At 41.0% G+C, this 21,102-nt stretch overlaps 1 protein-coding gene across 1 annotated transcript in view; it reads left to right on the top strand.

Annotated features, from left to right (window-relative positions):
• Window positions 1–6,253: 6,253 nt before the first annotated feature.
• Window positions 6,254–21,102, top strand: part of SLC12A2 (solute carrier family 12 member 2) — a 54,341-nt gene continuing 39,492 nt past the window's right edge. Inside the window, exon 1 of the mRNA XM_062514080.1 lies at window positions 6,254–6,754. Coding sequence (XP_062370064.1) covers window positions 6,254–6,754 — 501 coding nt within the window. The remainder of the gene's footprint in view (window positions 6,755–21,102) is intronic.

Here is a 21,102-nt window from a genome sequence, read left to right as displayed (position 1 = left end):
CTGCCTGGGTTCCAAGGATCCCATCCCCTGATGCCAAATATGTACCATATACATCACAGTCTTATACCATACTTCCCCAAAGATCTGAATATTAATTAAAGTTAAGGAGTAAAAGACTACATTGGTGACATATGATAGAAGTAGCGCAATCCTCCTTTCCCATAATCTTAACTTCCTGAGCATGTAAACTCTACAAACTCCTACACTGACATGAAAAAAATCTATAATGACTGAATTAACAACACTTGGTGCTGATGGCATTTGGGACACATCTTTTTTTATCATATCAGAGGAGGGTGTCAAGATTTCCATTCAAACAATTGGGCTTTTCCCTACACCCTGAACCACTCTGTTTTAAGCTGTTATAGGGCAGGACTAGAAGTTTAGAAACTAGGAGTTTTCTAAACACTGAACTAAGTAGGCAAAATGACAAAACAAAACAAAACAAAACAAAAAAAAAAAAGTCCCAAAACTAAAAGGATGACTGTAGCATAAATTATTGCTAACTTCCACTCAATTTTGATAATGAGTGTTTATATAACATGAAAAAATAAAAAATATTAATGGCCTGACTCTCATAGTACAAGAAGAATTAAAATAAAAGGACTGAAAATTAATTGTATGAATAGAATGTGGTTGGCTGGCTTGAACTTCTGGAAATATAGATATCTGTGGACACTGGTGGGCTGCTGGCCAACCTGCCTCCTTTGGCTTCTTTACAAAATGGGTATTTGCTCCAAAGGACATGCATTTCTGGAGATAAGGAATGCAATACAAAGACATAGAAGCTATTTTATCTTCTAGAAACATATTTTATCTTCTAGAAACATTCTTCTAGAAACATGTTATCTAGAAACATAATGAAAAAAACCCAAGGAAACCAATTAAAAAAACCCCAAACCAACAACCAACCAACCAAAAAGAAAAAAAGAAAGCCAGCAACAAAACAATGAAAAACTTAAAAAAAGAAAAATGAGAAAAACAAATCTTTTAGCTATACCCCTGAAGGGTAATGCAGTTCCTTATCCCTGCATTCCAGCTACAATATATAGATTATAGGCTACAATCTTCAGAAGAGTTATGTCTGAGGTAACTTCTTGCCTGTAGTTCTAGAGAGCAAAGAGATGAAGTGATGAAGGGACTGAAATATGCAAAATGGACTTTGTTCACACAGAAGTGTCATAAAGAAACTATCAGACCACGTTCCTAGCTCACAGAGAAATTAAATAAGAGGATCTCTGGTGAGACAGACTGTATGGCCTCTGTCGTGAGCAGCTCAGCTGCTTGGTTTGGAATCAAAATTAGTCCTCTTATTCCCATAATTGTTGCAAAGAAGTTCATCTACATTCTCAAATCATTCTTCTACCTACCTATAGCCACAGCACTTTAAAATAATGAATTCCATCTCACTTTGAATAATTTCTTCTTCCTAACACAAGTACGTACACACTGCAATTTTCAAATGTTGGGCAAAAAGAGGAGTGAGTCAGACAGTAAGTGCTCTGAATGATATGTGATAATTGAAGTTTGTAATTATAAGGTCTGTCTTTGCATTTAATCTCACTGTGTCACATGTACACCTTGGCAGTGGTTTCTAGAGCCTGTGGGGCTTTGCTGGTCTCAACCAGACTGTTATGGGCACGGGATGAAAGGCAGTTTCTTGGGTACCAAGACAACCAGAAATTTAGAGATAAACCAGTACCCTAAAACGAGACATGGGAACACACACTCAGGGCAGGGAGCAGGTGCTGAATATCCTTCCTCCAGCTGCCAAAACAGCGAAGTGTCTTGCAAATACTTATATTTCTGGATGCACATGAGATGCACCCTGCACCTCACTCCCAAGCAAATGCATTGGTGACAGAGTATTAATACTGAGGCCCTTTGAAGAAGCTATCTAATATGTGTCTTGCATGTCAGTCTTTAGAAACACTAAAATTTTAGGACTGGAGTGATTATGGCAGTGGTCTCACTACCATCAGGTCCATAAAAACAAGGACAGTGAAATACTGAAGACACAGAGGGGCACATCTAAGGCATGATCAGAATAAGAAAAGCCCCCTGGAAGAGATTTTACACCACCACATCCGGCTGCCAGCAAACAGATCTCATTTCTAAGTGTCTTAATCAAAGGATTTATCTGGCAGCCTCTCAAAAGTGTTGCTGCAATTACCTTTTTTTTCTTGTAAGCTAGGATTAGTGTAATACAAATACAGGTAAGTTACCACATGACAATACTGTGTTTGTTAGGACTTCATCCAGATTTCTTGGAAAATAAAGTATTACTTAAACACTGATTTGGATGAACACCTGTAGTAATTATAAAGGACACAATAAATGGCACACTAGGAGAATAAAAATGTTAACTCTGCCTCTATTTTCTAAGGAGCAGTAAGGAAAAATAGAAGGAAATAAATCATATAAAGGAAGTGAAGAAAGAGAAAAGCAGAACAAAGAATCATGCTGAGTGTGAGCTGGGGAAATGAGGGAACAAGATGCACAAACATTTTTAGATCTTAATGATGATAGCATTAAGGGGCAACTAGGTAGATGACAATCCAAGAGGGCAAATAACCGTCATTGTGGTTCAAGTAGTACATGCACAGAACTTGCTCTAATATTTTAGTCACTGCATCTTACTCTACAGGACCAAAAAGCACACAAAATCCCCAAATCCACCTATGCGCAACAAAAAACAAACAAACAAACAAAAAACTGATCAAAGACAAAGCATGTGAGGAGACTAAAATTACTTAGATTCTTACAGGTGCCAAGAGCTGAAAAAAAATTATGGAGAGATGACAAATTTGTATCACCAAGCAAGAATGTCTTGAGAAAGGTTGAGAGGAAGTTGGCACAAACAAAAAGCAGGAATAAGGCAAGTTACTAGAGAAAACCTTTTCCATGCAAAAGCTGAAGTGTCGAAATGTATTAAAACCAAATCAAAACACATCATGAGCATGAGATGAATGCCCTAAACCAGAAAAAAATATAGGAAAAAACCAAAATTACCACATAGATCTGGAACAGCAAGCCCATCAAGAGCCTAAGGCCAGCGGATGATGATGATGATGATGATGATGATGATGATGATGATGATGATGATGATATAAAGAGATGAAGACTTGGTTCATTTTCCTCTTGCTGCTGTTGCCAGCTTCTCATACAGTGGTAATTCCTCATCTCTTTGAGACTTGTAATTCTGAGAGGCTGGCATTTTCCTCATCAATCTTTTTCTGTTGTCCTCCAGCCCATTGTCTTTCTGAGGGGCTTTCTTGGGGGCATCCTCAACTTTTTGTTTTCTTCAAAGCCAGTATTCAGTGCTATCTCACATTCTTAAAACCACAGAATCATAGACTGTTAAGAACTGACACCAGGCAGGTCATGAGCCTTGCAGACCAACACACATCCACTCATCCATGAAGATTGTCCTTTAAAATACCTAAATATTGCAATACCATCCCACCATCATCAACTGTATAACATCCATGGCATTTCACATGCTGTTTCCCTCCTCTGTTTTCACTTATTTATACAGCAAACTGACAGGAATTGCCATTTCCAAGTCTAAACTGCTTCCAGACACCTTATCATATGACATTCTACGCAGATGTTGATCAAGAACTGTTTATGTCTGCTTATGAGAAAAGTACAGTGGATTTTCTTTACATATCATCTCTTGTTTAGGTGCTGTTTCACTTTCAGTTGTGAACAAAAATCTTCTATTTTGACTCATTCCCTTCACCATCCATTGTTTTTCAAGTCCTTGCACCCTGACAAAAAGTAAAACCTTCACCACGGCCTAATCTTTCATTTTCCAGTTGGCAAACACATTTTATTTCCTTTACACTCTGAAAGTTTGTCAAATGTTTCAAATATTTTATCTTTTTTCTTTTTTATAATTTGTGAGTTTATCAAAGAACATCTCAAACTATTTTCAAATATATGATTTTTACTGTTTTTCTGTAACAGTGCTTAAACAAGGAAGGATCAGTGTATCCATCTTTTTAATCTACTGGGGCATCCTTGGGGTTTTTTTAGGCATGTACACATCCCTAGAATTGAAATACTTCTTCCTCTAATTGTTATGGAAAAGCAAGCTTTGTTTTATAGTTCCAGTCATTTTCTGTTGGATGACATCACCAAGTTTGTTGTTAATTGAAATAAAACAGTAGAGATGTGGTGAGCTAGAAAATGGATGTTGGCACTCAGAGATTGCTAGGCAGAGGGGGAAAACATACAAAACTGTAAATCAGGTGGGAAAAAAATATTTGAAACCCAGAAGTACCAACTAAAATGTCACTAAAATAAAGAGGTGGCATTGTTCAAGAGGCCTGACTGAAGTGAATGTTTGCTTGATGGTTTTTAGCACCGTAAATGAGGTGAAACTGTTTTGGAGACACAGCCCACCTCTTGTGATATTCTGTGAGCTGCTACCTGCAAGTATAAAGACAACTAAAATACACAACGGAAAATCATTGGTGAGTCCCTGTTTAAATTCTGACTTGGAAGCTGAAGTATTTTACTCCCATCTGAGGTTTCTTTTCACAACCTCAGAGCCAACTTCATATGCTTTAATGGATTATCCAGGCGCTTATTCTCCAGCAAGAGCAAGGAGGCAGAACAATCTCACTTTTCCAGTGAAAGAGCCATGTATGCTTCTGGAGAAAGAATAAATTTTAAGAGAACAGGAACAAAAGGCTGCAGCAGAGAAGACAGAAAAAGGCATTACTGTCATTAGATCTATTATGCAAGTGATTTTTACAGTGCACTTGGCAGAGATCCAGAGGCTGGAAGGTAAAAAGGGGGGGATCTGGGGTGGGGGGGAGTTTGAAGGTGCCCAGGGCTGTGAGGGGTTCAGGGGGTGTCTGAGGAACCAGGAAATGTTTTGGGACAATGAGGATGATGAGGGCACTGGAGCATGTCTCATGAGGACAGGTGAGGGAGCTGGGCCTGTTTAGCCTTGAGAAGAGGCAGCTGAAAAACAACCTCATCCTTGTTTATAAATATGGAGAGGGGGTTGCCAGGAGGATGGAGTGGGGCTCTTTTGGTGATTGTCAATCACCAGGGTGAAAGAAACAGCAAGCACTGTGAAAGAAACGTTTCACCTGAGCATGAAGAACTTCATCCCTCTGGAGTGACAGAGCATGGGAACAGATTGTCCAGGAAAGGTGTGGAGTGTCTGTCTCTGGAGACATTCCAGACCACTCTGGACACAATCCAGTGCCAAGTGCTTCGGGACGACCCTGCCTGAGCAGGGGGATCAAACCAGATGATCCAATGTGGTCCCTTCCAACCTTACCCAGTCTTGTGATTCTGTGGGGTGGCTGAGGAACCAGGGGTTTGTTGGGGGATCTGGGGGTGTACGTATGGGACCAGGAGGTGTGTGTGAGCTCTGAGGCTGTGTGTGAGGAACAAGAGGGATGTGAAGGGATCTAGGGCTATAAGAGGGGCCCAAGGGGCTGTGGTGGGAGGCACCAAAGTATGTGAGAGCTCCGTGTGTGTATGCGTGTGTGAAGGATCGGGGGTGCATATGAGGAGTCTGGCAGTGTGTGTGAGGGACTGAGAAGGGAACTGAGGGGATCTGGGGCTGTGTGAGGGATCTGGGGGGTGCGTGGAGGATCTCGGGTGTGTGAGGGGATCTGGAGGTATGTGAGGGGTCTGGCGGTGTGTGAGGGGATCTGGGGGTGTGTATGGAAGATCCGGGGCTGTGTGAGGTACCGGGGGCTGCCTGAGGGGTCTCGGGGGCTCCCGAGGGGGTCCGAGCCCTGTGCGGCACAGCGGCACTCCGAGTGCCCCCGCGCTCCTCTCGCGAGACGTGGCGGCGGCCGGCGGGGCTGAGCCGGGCGGGATCGCGGCGCGGCCCCCCCCGCCCCTCCCAGCGCCGCCGCGGGGCGGATGCGGCGGGGCCGCCATAGTGCGGGCGGGAGGAGCCGCCGCCGCCCGCCCGGGGACGCGCTCCCGCCGCTCCCTCCGCCGCAGCCGGGAGCGGGCGGAGCCTGCGCGGCGCCGCCGATTTTTCCCCCCCGCATCCTTCTCGCCTCGCCAGCCGGGGAAGCGACCGCGCTCCTGCCTGGACAGAGCAGGATCGGGCGGAGGGAGCGGAGGCACCGTCACCTGGCGCTGCGGCGGGGGCGGGGCGCGGCGTTGTGTGTGCGGCAGCCTCGGGGCGCTGCTCGGCCGCTTAAAGCAGCGGAGCCGCCGGCTGGGAGGGGCGTTCCGAGCAGTGGCGGCCGCAGAGCAAGGGGAAGGCATGGAGGGCAAGGAGCTGGCGGCGGGGTCCGCGGGGGATGAGGGCTCCAAGGATGCGCTGGGCAAGCCGCTGGGTCCCACGCCGAGCCAGAGCCGCTTCCAGGTGGACCTGGTGGCCGAGGGGCCCCGCAAGTCGTGCGGGGACATCGGCGCGGCGGGTAAGGGAGGCGAGGAAGCCAAGGGCAGGTTTCGGGTGAACTTCGTGGACCCGTCGGCTGGCGGCGAGAGCCCCGGCGAGCCCGGGGGAGGCAGCTCGGAGGGCGGCAATGTGAGCAGCGTCCAGAACGGCGGCGACACGGTGATGAGCGAGGGCAGCCTGCACTCGGGCGGGCACCACCACTACTACTACGACACCCATACCAACACCTACTACCTGCGCACCTTCGGCCACAACACCATGGACGCCGTGCCCCGCATCGACCACTACCGGCACACGGTCGCCGACCTGGGCGAGAAGCTGCTCCGGCCCAGCCTGGCCGAGCTGCACGATGAGCTGGACAAGGTGAGAGCGGCCCCCGGGCTCCCCCGGCGCCGGGGGTGCGGCGGCTCCACAGAGCGTGTCGGCAGAAAAGCTTAAAAAAAAAAAGGAAAAAAAAAAAGCCGAAGGCTCGCCGAGCCTCGAGGAGGCGCGGGTGCATAGCTTGCGTCTCAGTTCTTGGTTTTTTTGTGTTTTTTTTTTGTCTTTTCGTGACGCAGTGGTATCCATCCTCCCCCACACACACTCACACACGTGCTTTTGGGAGATAATCCCCCTGTGCGAGATTCTAGGTCTGTTTTCCCCCTCAGCGAGCGGGGATCTCTTACAGGTTTTCCACTTCCAAATCGTCTCCAGCACATAGGGTAATCGTTCTGGGGGCTTGCCATGGGAATTAGTCTGGGAAGGGGAGTGAAAACATTTGGTGTAGCCGCTGAGGGGGACCAAAAAAAAAAAAAGTAAATAAGGATGCTCTTGCTTTGGTAGCGGGCGGAGGTTTGTCTCTGCGGTGCCAACGCAGAGCCCGCTGGATCCGATGGGATCTGGATGGGATGCTGCTGGATCTGCACATGCACAAAGCCTGAGCAAGCCTTCCCAGGGCTGTTCGGTGGCCCCTGAGCCGCGGTCAAGGCTTGAAACATTTCGTCTCAAGCCTTTTCTATTTCGGACTACGAATCCGTGTGTTATTCGAGACGACTTGACAGTGAGAGCCTTCTTTGCATTGCCGGCTGTCTTGGCTAGAAGGCTAGCTTTAGCTGAACGTAGAATTAATTTCCTAGGCTTTTTTTTTTTTTTTTTTTTTTTTTTTTTTTTTTTTTTTTTTTTTTTTTGAAGACTAACGCTAGAAAAAGATCAAACTGTTGCAGCGCTGTTTTCTCACAGTTTGAAAATTGGTGTGTGGCTGTGCTCAGAAGCCGGTGTTTTAAGTAGGGTCTTAATGCTGGGTTTTGGGAAATAAAGGAACACATGGGCCACGTTCCAAGGAAGTGAAGAATATTTTGTTTCCAGAACTTTTTTTGCATCCCACATTTCACTCGTTATAAGTGGAGTTCCATGGGGAAATGTGTATTTTTTTTCCAAAATTACCTGTTTCACACCGTTATTAGGCTGCTCGGTGCATCAGCACTGATATGTGGGGTTTGGGGTTTTTTGTGGGGGAGGTGGTGGTGATTTTGTAAGAATATTTTTTGACACTGACTGCAGAGTTGTTCCAATAGAGATAACTGGTTGTTGTATTATAAAGATCCTTGTTCGTGTCATCTGAGATGTCAAATTTTAATTACTAACCATAACTCTAAATTACTCCTGTCTTCCAGTTCCCCTTTTGATGGAGCTAAATGATGACCTGTGGTCTGATTCTAAGTTAATATGAAGTCAAAATTGGCAATTTCCACCATATGTTTGGACTTGGGTAAACTACAGATCAAACACATATATGTGCGCTTGTAGTACATGTGAAACCACACTGGTTTTCTGTCCTGCTCTCCCATATTTCTGACTCCTGGTCCATGATGGGTTGACCAGGTGTTGGATACTCAGCTCTGTAAGCTTTTCTAAGGTGGTCAGATAGCTTTTTCAGTGCATTAATGTTAGAGCACTCTGGAAAGCTCTTTGACTCCATTAAGATATTTCAGTGCAGAATATAACATATTCTGGAGCTACTATTTATAAAATTGTAATATCTTTATTAAGAAGAAATTAATGGTGAAGAATTTTCTGTGTAGTGTGTGGCACAGAGGAGCGGTAGACAAACTGATTACAGGATCGTTATCAGAACAGTTTCACAATGAGCATTAAGTCAAATTATTAATTTCTTAAATGTCATTAATTTGTTCTGCAGTTGTGGATAGATATACATGTGAAGATACTTCTTTTTTTAAAGTCATGTCCTGTCTGCTTGGGATAGGACTCTACTCCCATAAAATAAATATTGGGGATGGAATATGGAATTCTGATTTTCATTTGATATTAAGTATTAATTTTTTAAAAAGGTCGTGGTATAAACTTCAGAATTTTAATTTTTTGAAGTTCAGTGGAGTAACTCAAGTGTTCATGTGCTGGATTTTTAATGTCCAAAGCAATTAAAATACCAGCAGCTACTTAGGCTTATATGAGGAAGGGAAGCCATTATTTTGGTTCCAACTTAGCAAAACACTTTCCAAGATAAAGCATTGGATACCTACATTCCTGACAATCTAAGGAGTACAAAATACATCCCATCTCTGATTATGTACTTGGTTTGTGAACACAGAGCTCTGATAACTTTTAAATCAAGATGCTGTGTACTTTCGCATGGAAGATGTTCTCAAAGCTGTTGTGCTTTTTTCTTACTGTTTCTAGGGGGCTTACTGTCTCCAGTCTGAGTGGCTTCAGTTCCTGCTGATTAGCAGGTCTCTACTGTTGATTAATCCTCTGCATTTGGGAAAGTATCTTACTGACTTTTGGTAACTTGAAGAATTAACCTTGTTCTTTAGCTGTGGGTTACGTACCAATTTATCAGTTACAGCCTGTCCATGCAAGGTAGCTGGTACAAACATCCTGGTACCCTTATGTAAAGTTTGCACTGTGTGGATACCTATTGTTGTGCTCTTGACCCAGTGCATTAAAAGTGGCAGATCATTCTTTGTGTGAAGAATGATCCAAAACTGTTTACCAGCTATATGGTTCAGTGCTTTGAATGCAGCTATTTTATCTGGCAGATAGAGTTTGTGCTATTCTGTTTGCATTTAATAGGTAGATAAATGTCAGGCAGTGTTGGAGCATTGTTGGTGCCAGTTATAGAACAGATTTTGCTTTTTTTTCCTTTACCTCTGTTTAGAAGCTTCATCTGTCTAACATTTCTACTAATTGTGTTCTCACAGAAAAGGACTATTGGAAGAAGAGTGACTGAGGAAGACACACACACATGTACTGGAGGGGTCCCATTTCACAAGGGTTTGTCCTGCAGTCCTGGTGGGATAGGTGTTTATGTGGTCATTCCAGCAGTGGCTTTTCTCTTAGGAAAGGGATTGTTCTTGAAACTGGCTGTGGAAACACAACTGAGTGATGCTGCATGATGTGATGAATTGCCTAACACTGGTCTTGGTTGCCCATATTTAACTTCAGGTTTGGGGTCTTGTATGTCATTGGCTGCAGATAACTAAGGTGATCAGTCTGTTCCTTACTCAGTTGTTATGTATTAATTTCCTTGCTTTAGAGATGAGGGAGGGAATTTGGTGATGCTATTGCAGGTGATAAAGGGAACATGTTGCAGGAGCTCTGGTCTCCAGAGGTGTTGAGGTGTGAGGATGTTTGAGGAAAAAAGTGAGAGGGAAGTCAGCATACCATGGCTGGAGGTTTTTGTTGTGGTGATGTTCCCTGCCCTCTTGAGGGGGGTCTGTCTTCAGACCATGGGAAGTTTAAAAGCATTCTTGCTTTTCTTTTTTTTTTTTTTTGATGTTGTACAGCTTTTCATGGGTCGGCTACATCTGTACATAAATACATAGCCTGCACATGCCTTTGTGCTCCTCATTTTATCAATACCATGTCATAATATCACAGACTTGATTGTTCTGACAAGTGTGTACTCTTAGAGAATTCTGACCTGTACACTGTAATCCTCAGAAATAATTTAGGATTCTTCTGTGTAGTACTGAGTTAATTGGGGAGTTTATGCTTTTTTCTCAAGACTAGATCTTGCTGTATACTAGTGGTTCTGATTTGTTCATTGTGCAGTCCCTCGCAGTGGTGAGTGGATGTGGTGTGAACCAAGCCCTCTGCTGGCAGCTCTGCTCTGCTGTTTGTTAAATATTCACCGGGAGCACTGACTGGGTAAGGTACTGATCCCAGAGGAAAATCCTTACACCACCTCCATCCCCCCGGATCAAATTATAAGTCAAAACAAAAAGAAATCCCAAGGTATCTAAAAACACAAGTGTGCTTTGCTTCCTCCCACACAAAAAATCTGTGCACCTGTCATCTGAATTTGAAGACAGGTCTAAGAAAAAAGGCGATTACTGGTAGTCCTGATACAAATTGAGGAGTTTTTTTTTTTTGCTTGTTTTTACTCAAGTTGGGTGACTATAATTATTTTCACTTATCTTTCTGACTTTTAAATATTTTCTCAAATACTACAGTTTTTCCTCTGACCTGATGACTGACTTCAAGTGCTTAATATAAGCACAGTGAAATGCTCTGTGTATGTCACTGCTTTCTAACGAGAATGTATTCTGTCTTGAGAATGTTAAACTACTGCTGCACCTCTAATATTTGTTCGGTTTTATTTTCTTCCAGTTTGTGGTTTAGGTTTGCTTAGCCTGTAACGAAAGCAGGACTGAGCTAAAATGCGTAAAAGGCTAAAAGATGATTGTAGGGTATCAAGTTAGCTGACCCTGTTACGTAAGGTCTATCTTTAAAGGCTCCTTCCTTCCCCTTTCACAGAAGATCAAGACCCTCTTGCAGATAGTTTTCATTGCACCATGTTGCTGAATCTTGTTTACAGTCTGTAGGTCTCTTTCTTTCTTGAGTCCCTGTTATTTTTAATTTAAATTACATTTCCTTCTTGCTGTCTTTCATATATGTGAGCAGAATTTGAATCTTCTTTCTGAAGTTCACTATACTAAAATTAAACAAGAGAAGCTCTCTTAGTCTTGGTCTCAGGGCTGTTGTATGTCCCAGAAGCCTAAAATTGGTAACTGTTCTTTCATCACCTTTAAACAGCAGTGACCTTAATGCACCTGTACTCAGTGAGGCTTTACTTGCATCATACAGAGGGATGTTTTTTCAGCCTGTGTTGAGAATACTCATGTTGCTTACCCTGATACTCCACTTAAGCACAACCATTTTTATCAGGGAAAAAATAAGTGTACTGCTCTGTTTGTAGCAGTAAGTAATAGTAGTGTTCCAGGGCTTGTATTTTGTAAAGACCTTGTATATTTTGTATTTTTGTGTTGCTTGATGCTTGTATCTCTTGAACCTTTGATAATTCTTTGGTCCTTAACACCTACAGAATGCTAAAAAACATGAACTGTGTTCAGCAAACTGTTAGTATTGTTCTTACGACTTTTTTTTCCTTCATGTCCCAGGGAAGCTGGAAATAACTGAGCCTTTAGCAGCTTATATAGCTCACAGCACATGTGTGGACTGCTGCTGAAAGGGGTGAACTTCTTGCTGTCACAGATCTTAGCTGGATCTCATACAGATCTGATCTGGTTTACAGAAAGCCAGCAGCCCCTCAACTGCAAAATCTTGCACTGCATGTGGTGATTGAGTTCCCTCATCTGATACTCAAGGCATCCCCACAGTCTTTTCACTGCACACAGGCATCAGTAAAAACATTTCAGTGTGCCCTCCTAATTTACATATATTAATTTACTTTAAAATTTTATACTTGTGCTACTTAACAAATTATATGTCTAGTACAAAGTAAAACTTCAAGTGCGATATAAAGATGAAACTAACACTTCCTTTTTTGCTCTTTATTAACATTACAAAAAAAAAAAATTCACATTCCCAGTGGACTGTTCCAGAACTGGTTAGAGAGGAAGGTATTGCAGAATTAATCTTCAGATAAACTTTTCTCTTTTGGTACTGCACTTGATTAGACCTCAAATGATTTTCATTCTTGAAGAACATTCTTGCAGAGGAGGAGCTTGGCAAGATCAGTATCTTGGAGTAATTTAAACCAGTGTAGTACATTTTCTGTTGAATTCTTCAGATTTCTTTCCGAAAACCTCTTGTAACACTCATTCATGAGCTACCACAAACCCATTTTACCCACTTTTTGGTGTAGGTAATAGTGGTTACAGTATGGTAGTTGGTTGCTACTAAGAATTGTTTTAATTAGTTAACTTCAAATTATTTGCCTTTTCAGAGTTTTGCAAACGATCCAGTTTTTGCAGTTTAAGTATGTGAATGGTCTTTGACTTATTTCTGCACTTCACCATACTCATTATACCTGACAAACTTACTGAAATTTCATTTATGTACAAAAAGTAACTCTGGATATATTATCTGTACCTTGTAAACTTGACTGATTTAAGGATAAAGTGATAAAAAGAGTAAAAAAACTCTGAAAAGTTAAAGTTCCACTTTAATAAGAAGGCTTATCTCTTGCATCTTCATTTTGTCAGTTAACTTCCCTTCTTTGAATCTGCTGCTCCTATTTCAGATTATTCAGTTGTGGTTTTTTTTTTTTGGTTTGTTTGTTTGTTTGTTTTTTAATTCAAATAAAATAGCTCTGTCTGTTTCAGCTGTGAAGGAGCTGTGATGCTGGTCAACTGGGCCTGTCATTCTACATGGCAGAGACTCCTAAGACTGTTCTGAGTAATACTGCTTTTGAACTGTAAGCAATTTGGCACCTTTGGCTGAAATGTGGTGCTGTGCTGGTGCAAGGGAGTGCTTTTCTGTGTGAAAGTATGGTCATTTGCTCCTGTCTTCTATTTCTTGAATAGAAACTGCACCACATTTTGCAGAAGTAGATCAAAACCAAAAGCTGTTAAGAGCAAGAACGCCTCAAATTAACATTAGTTTTGGGGTGGAGAATAGATAGACTTGTGTGCTGGTTTCAGTTGGGGTAAGTTAATTTCCTTCCCAGTAGCTGATGTGGGGTTTTGTTTTGGATCTGTGCTGGACACAGGGTTGGTCATTTAGAAATATTTCTGTTATTGCTGGGCAGGCCTTGCCCAGAGCCAAGGCCTTTCCTGTTCTTCCTGTGGCCATGCTGGTGAGGAGGCTGGGGGTGCATGGGGTGGTAGGAGGGGACACAGCCAGGACAGGTGACCCAAATTGACCCAAGGGATGCTCCAGGTCAGGTGACATCATTCTCAATATAAAAAGTAGGGGCGGGGAGGGGGGTGTAAGGAGGAAGGGGGTGTTGGAAGTGATGGTGTTTGTCTTACCAAGTCACCATGAGGTGATGGGACCCTGCTCTCCTGGAGGTGGCTGAACACCCCTGCCCAACCATGGGAAGCAGGACATTAATTCCTTGTTTTACTTTGCATGTGTGTGTGGCTTTTGCTTTCCCTGTTGAATTGTCTTTTTCTCAAGTGGTGAATTTTTACCCTTCAGTTCTCTCCCCAGTCCCACTGGTGGAAGAGGGGGAAAGTGGCTGCTTGGAGCTGGGCTGCTGGAGTTGAACTATGATGGCTTGGAAATCTGATGTGTCCAAAACAACTTATTGACAGGACTGAAATGGATTCTCTTGTATTTAATATCAGAATATTGTACTTCTTGGACTACACTTGAGTATGCAAAACTGTACAGGAGGCTTGCTAATTGGATTTACTTCAGCTCTTATGCAATCAAGTGCTACATCTGCTTCATTCTGGAGTATATCAGGCTTATGTGTTTCAGATACTCATATGAAAACTACCCATGTTCAAAGGCTGGATCCACTTTACTGTGAAGTGTGGTTTCTCGTTCTAGGACAATGGATATCCAAAGGAGTATTGCATTCAATGCATGTGGATCATTGAGAGTGCAGTGGTGGTTCTGTAAGGGGTCATATGCATCAGTGCAGAAATGAAGGTGCATTCTGGATGTGTGAGGTAGACTACATGGATTTCTTTCCCTTAAACCTGAAGGGGTTGGTTTCCCCCACTCTTGTGCAGAAGGTCATGCCTCCTGCAACTTCCTGTTAACCAGAACTGGAGAGTGGAAAAGGAAGCTGGACTTTTTTTGGGGTGGGGGGCGTGTGTTTCTGTTTTGCTTTTACAGTGGCAGAGACCATGTTGACTACTCCTTGACAGGAAGACCTTATTTCAGTTCCAAAATTTTTGGGAGTTCAGGTGGGTCTTCCATACTGCAAAGCTGCTGAACAGAAGCCTTTCCTCATTTGCTTCTAATTTTTATGATTCATTTGCCCAGAATTTTCATACCATCCTGTGCTTGTGGAGGGATGCATGAATCAAGATTTCAAGGTGTGAAGTGCTCTAATTCTTTAATTAATGTTTTTGTTAGTGGAAAAAAAGCAAATATTATTTATATTTCTGATAGGGTATTGGTCTTGCATACCTTTTATATGTCAACAAAATTTTGCTGCTTTATTGCATGTCAGAATTGTTTCAGAAGGATGTAACCTTCACGTAGTAAGCTTAGAGATTTGTCAATAAAACTCTGTTCATGTAAGACATTAAAGTAGTGTTAATCTTCGTAAACAAATCTCCTGTTCATCCTTTGTAAGTATATCACGTTGAAAGAAAGGATTTACTCATAAGCTGAAATCAATTGCCTGAATAAGTTTCCTAATCAAGTCTTGCTAATTTAGTTATTACGTCATACTGCATGTAAGAGTTGGAGGATGAGTGGATGATTATCCCTTAAAGAGAATTAAAATAAAAGTGGCTTTTAAAATCATTATATATACAAAAGGTATATATATGCACATACATAAAAAAAACACATGTTTAATGTTTCTCTATTAAAAGCAGTGTGGAAGACAAATAACAAGCTGATGGCAGAGACACACAGCTAATCCTTCAGTTGACATGTTAATTACAACTATAAATTTCTTCTGTTTAAAATTGTTCTGCTGCACAGTACAACACTCTTTAATTTCAGTTTAAGATAACATTAATGTTCACTACTTCATGCAATCTCTTTTAAAAATCTCTGGAAGTAGGTGCCAAAGGCATTTGCTGTGTTTTAAAATGTGTAATTGTAGAGAAGGTAATATGGTCAAAGCCCTTAAGTTTTGATCTTTTGGCTGCAAACCTGCACAGGATTTCCTTTGAATGAGATGAGTAACCAATGATTGTAGCTGTTCATGTTTGATTCCAGGGAATCCCATATTTTAAGAACTGACTGTGTTTTATCTGGGCAATTTATTTCCTGCTGCTCTAGGTAACTTCTGGATGCCATTTAATGACTTAGTAGGCTTTTTAAAGTTATGACTGTAAAGACAGTGGAGTGGGATTTATGGCAAATTTGCTAATAGAATTTTTAATTCTTTTGTATTTTATAACCAAGTAGTGCTCAAATTTTTTGACTGCTCAAATTTCTGAACTGCTGTGAGCAGCAATTACTAATCATTGTCCCCTAGTAGTATTCATTTTTTGCATTGGTTCTTTAAAGAAAATGCTAAGAAGGTGTTAGGCCGACTGAGGTATCTTGAACATTTCTTTGTGCCATGTTTTCTTTTCTATGTGCTGCCTGACTGGGCTTTTTTCCCCACTGGGAACAATGCTGATTGGTCAAGCTTCTTGAAAAACTCCTGAAAAACCTAAGCACCTGAATCTGTTTTGTTAGCTTGGTAAACCATTTTTAACTAATAAATAATCAGAAATATGTCAGTTGCTCCACATGTTCTGTGGAAGATACTGGCTTTCTGAGTAGCAGTTTCTAAGTGAGGGGTAACCCTGTGTAATGTACCAAAGATTCAGACTATTACATCTGTTTTAGAATTTACACTTTCATTTTTCTTTCATCAGAATGAGGCCAGTTACAAAGTGTTATTTGAGAGTTGTACATGCTTATTCTTGCTTTCCATACCTGTCACCATTCTTACTCCAGCAGAGCAGGACTAGTTTACAAAATACTGTCGAGTCAGACTGTTCAAGAGAAAGTTACATGGAGTAATATATTTTAGAAGTCATTACCTGTGATACTTCCTCCCTTTGGAGTTACTTCCCTTGCAGGAAAAAAAAAAAAAAAACCCACTTGAAAACTTGGCAGAGGTGTTTTCCAGATTTAGTATTAAAAACTCACCGTGATTTGTAGCTCATGAGCTAAGTTAGACATAATATCCCAGCCTCTTCTGGGCAGTGGTTTTCTGAAAAAATGGTTACAAGCAGTAGTTAGTGTCTCCAGCTTGAGTCAAAGTCTGGTAGAAACGTATATTTCCTCCTGTGTCTTTAAGTATTGAAATACTCTGGAATCTCAGGCAACCCAAATTTGAGGCTGTTCTTGATAAGTGGTTTATCATGACCTGTCTGGTGTCCCTGGACAACAAAATGCTTAAAGCCTCAGTGGAGATTTAGATGTTTTGGAAAGGAACCTCAGTCCTCTTGATATTTCTGATAACTGTGTAGATAAAACCATTAAAAGATAAAAATAGCTTATCAAACTGACCTGTAGACAAAACCTGGGAATTCTATGACTGCAAACGTCAACATGCTGCAAAAGTAATGTTTAAAGAACAGATATATTTCATATGGCTTGCTGTCCTTCAGACAACATTTAATACCTAGCTTATTATTTTTTTATCAAACACCATCTTGCTTGTACCAGTACATATTGTTTTCAAAAGTTCTGTTATATCAGAGATAAACACCATAGCAGCAGGATTATTCTGTGTAGTTATTCTATGCATGAAATCCATCAAGCACTTTGAAAATCCTTTATTCAGCTTCTTGGAAGTGTCGCAGGTGGTAGGAGCTAGAGTCCAAATATTCATTTGCTCTTTCAAGGAAAAGAGCTTTGGTAGTGTTTAAAAATCCTTTGAAGTGTTGCCATCATTTGAGGCAAAGTGTCTAGTAATTCTTATGTAACTTGATAGATTTCTTTATTGTCATTTTTATTCTATCTATGCTCTGGCTAAAGTATTCTGTAATTAGAAAAGTAAAAAAAACCAAAAAAACCCCAAAAAAACAAAAACACAAAAGCAATTGTTTATAAGGATTTTTTTCATGTATGTTTTGAACTGTTTTAATTGTGGAAAGAACACCTTTTGTAGCCATAATTTTAATAATGTGCAGGTCTGGAGTTGGGATATTTGAGAGTATAATCTCTCCAAATAATGATTCTTCCTCTGTTGAGACAGATGGCATGCTGCATCTGGATTAATACATTTTAATTCTTGTTTCCTTCCACAAAATAAGGAATCTTAAAATGGCAGTGCCTATGAAATTAACCTTTGGGAGATGAAAACAAGAAATTGTGATTGTAATGACTGTGAACAGGCTGTTAGTAGTGCTGTGAGCCACAATGAAGGGCTGCAGAAGATGTGTGAAAGAGTGAGACTTGTGAAGAAGGGTTCCTGCAAACATCCCCAACCTCAGCTCCTGAGGCTGTGACTGGTGTGGGCATAGAATTGTTTGTCAGTGTTCTTTAGGCAAAGATGGTTCTCATGTAGCTTACTTTTTTTTTTTTTTTTTTGTTCTCAGAGACAACTATGCTCAGTATCAGAAAATAGGTATGTAATCAGAATAAAGTATGTATCAGAATATAGTTTTAGAATGGAGGTACAAAGCAGTTTTAAGTGTATGCAGCTTGATTAAATATAGTGGAAGGCCATTTTTTTTATTTCTTTCTAGAAGCTGCAGCCTGAAAAGATTAGACCCTTGATTTTTAGCATTATGATAATATCAGCTATTGAAACCAGCTTCAGTACTGGATCCTGCCAAGATGGGAAGCTGCTGTTGTGAAGCCTTTCTAGGGAGTTCGTGTGAGAAGAGCCTCATATTACATGGCATGTGCTAAACCTGCAGCTGGCCAAACTTGAGGAATGGGAAAAGCAGTTAAATGCTGTACTCTGAGGTGCTTCTCTTGCATCCTCTTTTTGCACAGGACTAATAGCAATGGGATGTATTAGCTAAAGAAGTCAGTGACTACTTGGAGCACAACAAATCAGGCACAGTTCACAGTGACAACAATCGGCCTGGAGATCCAGCAAATAGTCTTACATAAAACCTTGGTGGTGGTCCTGTCCTTTATTTGTAGCTCCCAAGTTGTGATTCTTGATAAGAAACAAGACTTCATGTGTGTTTATTCTGGTATTACCTCATAAGGCTCAACATAGCCCAAGTATATAGTCATTAATATGGGATTTAGGTAAGTTCACCGTGAAAGAATTTATGCTGCATGGCATACACCACTATCAAGAACTCTCAAATAAAGCAATTTTTACCCACCTTTTTGATACACTAGTGTACTACAGGCTGCATGTGAAAATCTCCAATCTCCTCTACCAAAATACCAAGTACTTTCTAATTACTAATCTACTTCTAATAGATGTGGATGGAAGCTATTCACAGTTGTCACAAATAACTTATTGTTATGATCCAGCACTGGAGATGAAATAGTAGATTATCTGTGTAGGAGAAGAAATTAACTGTTTATTGTCTGAAGTCCTCTCAGTGGATGATAGAATTTTCAGCTTGTAAACATACTTTATTTTTCTTTTTAACAGCACAAATGAATGCCATCACTGAGTATTTTTGGACTGATTATTGTGTTTCAAGAGTTGCGTTACTAAGACTGTTTCTGATCTGAAACGCTCAGCCCCCTTTTCTTACCCCTTTTGTTACACCCCCTCCAAATCCACAGTGTGTTAGTGTTTTTTACTGTTTATGAAGATCTTATCGTACTTGTATTGGCTGTTCTGAAATAGTGCTAGGGCAGTTTTTTCCATTCAGTGTCTGACTTGAGTAGAAGCATTGTTTCCTCATGAGCATGAAAAATACTATGCCTGCTTGATTTACAGCTGAGACCACAGTGGTGCTTTCTTAATACTGCCTTAGAGGGCTGAACTTGGAGCCTTCTGGAGTGAAATTCTTTTGTGCCCACACACTGTAATATCTGTTCTCAGTGGTGCTTTATTGGGCACCCACCAGCACTGATAACCAGGAATAACCTTTCAGTTACTACATTTTGCTTGTGCCTCAAAATGTTTTCCTAGGAAATATTGCACGGTGTGGAGAGATGAGACATACAGAAGAAAACTTCCCTGTGTTCAGAGTGTGCAGTATCTCAGAGCTAATCTGGTAACTGATAACTCAGAATACCAGTTGTGAGCCATTATCTCCTCCCCAGAACACAACAGGCTGAGCTGTGGGCTTGTTTGAGCACTGCAGTAAAATGTGTGGCTGCCACATGGTGGTTGAGGTTTTGAAGTGACCTTTGGGAGTCACCTTGGTCATGTGTGCAGGTTTTACCAATACTTGGCCAGCCATGCTCACATGATGATACATGCGATCCATTCTTAGACTAGATACAAAGGTATTCCTCCACCTTCCTACCAAACCTGAACTTGCAAACAAACTCCAAGCTTGTTTAAAAAAAATAGCCACTTTAGTCATTTCACTATTATAGACATGAAGATCTAGATTCCTTGTACTATTTCTTGATCCTCCCTGACCAGTCTTCTCAGAGAACAGTTTTGTTATTACAGACGTAATGCATGTTGTTGTAATAGCAGAAGATGTTATGTGATGTTGGCATGGGTTTTTTTTGTACAAAGCTTAAAAATTGTTTAGATAGTTTGAGTGCGACTCCCTTTATGTAATATTTTAAAATAGGGTTTGTTCTAGGTATACTGTGATGGTTTTCTGTGAGGGGTTAGAATGGGTTGTATATGAACAAGTAATAAGTGGTTATACTGTCTCATGCTTGATTGGAGGTTTTGGCATAGTTGTGAACATGTTTATAATCTGCCCCTTGTTTTAATGCATCTTTTTTCTCTTTGTTTCCTCCCCACTTCTGAAAGAAGTCATAAAGGGAGGCATTAATGCTTAGAAGAATATTTACATTATGTTCTGCACTTCTAAGCTATTGGAGAGGGGTAGGTGATCAGCTCATCCTCTTCTTGCATGAGCCTCAGGCTTGAGTAGAAGTTTTCTTAGTTCAGGTTCAGGCAGGTCAGCATTTCTTAAGTGTAGCACATTGTAATTCTCTTTTTGGTCCTCACTGTTCTTACCACTCTAAATGACTGCCACTGCTTGATTTGGCTTGAGTGCCTGAATACAAATAATCAACAATCAATAGATTCATCTGGTCAAAGACTGTGCAAATCTCCCAAGATTTACAGCTGTTAGTTCTGTCCAGGAAAGCTGCAGTACAGCAAACTGGGTAACTCTGGGTTAGGTTTCTATTTGTCCTTTGTTTAGTGTATATAATAGAGTATATAATACGTATACACACATACATGAAAGATAATATCTAACACATAAGATGTCTGTCTTTGTTTTTTTAAAATTGTAATCCTTTTTGGAGATAATATAATGTACTCTTCGAAAGAATAAACTGTTAAAGGTAATGATCTGGAAACTGATCATGATCTGCCTAACAGTGGAAGGCTCGTACCTTACAGGATCACCACGTGTACTGCAGGTGAATCTGTTTATATGAGGATTTCATAATTCCGCATCAGTGAGAGAGGCACTGACATGAGTGTGCTGCTGACCTTTGTATAAGGTTGACATAATCTGCTTTTTAAAAAAATCTGGTTGTATGTTTACTGCAGATTATCAGAGCATATGGATGACACCATTCGTAACTGACAGGTTTAGAAATATTTCCTCTGGACTCTGTGTTGAGGCTGTATCTGGTACTAGTGTATCAAGGGGAGGAAGAATTTGGGAAAATATGGCACTCTAATCTTAACTCTTCTTTCCCTGCGTACATTTGAAAGCCTTATTTGTGTATACTCTATTTTGTGTCTTAATTAGCAAATGTGGGTT

This window comes from Cinclus cinclus, chromosome Z (genome assembly GCF_963662255.1).
Source record: "Cinclus cinclus chromosome Z, bCinCin1.1, whole genome shotgun sequence".
NCBI lineage: Eukaryota > Metazoa > Chordata > Aves > Passeriformes > Cinclidae > Cinclus > Cinclus cinclus.
This window is presented reverse-complemented; position numbering and strand designations above follow the sequence as displayed.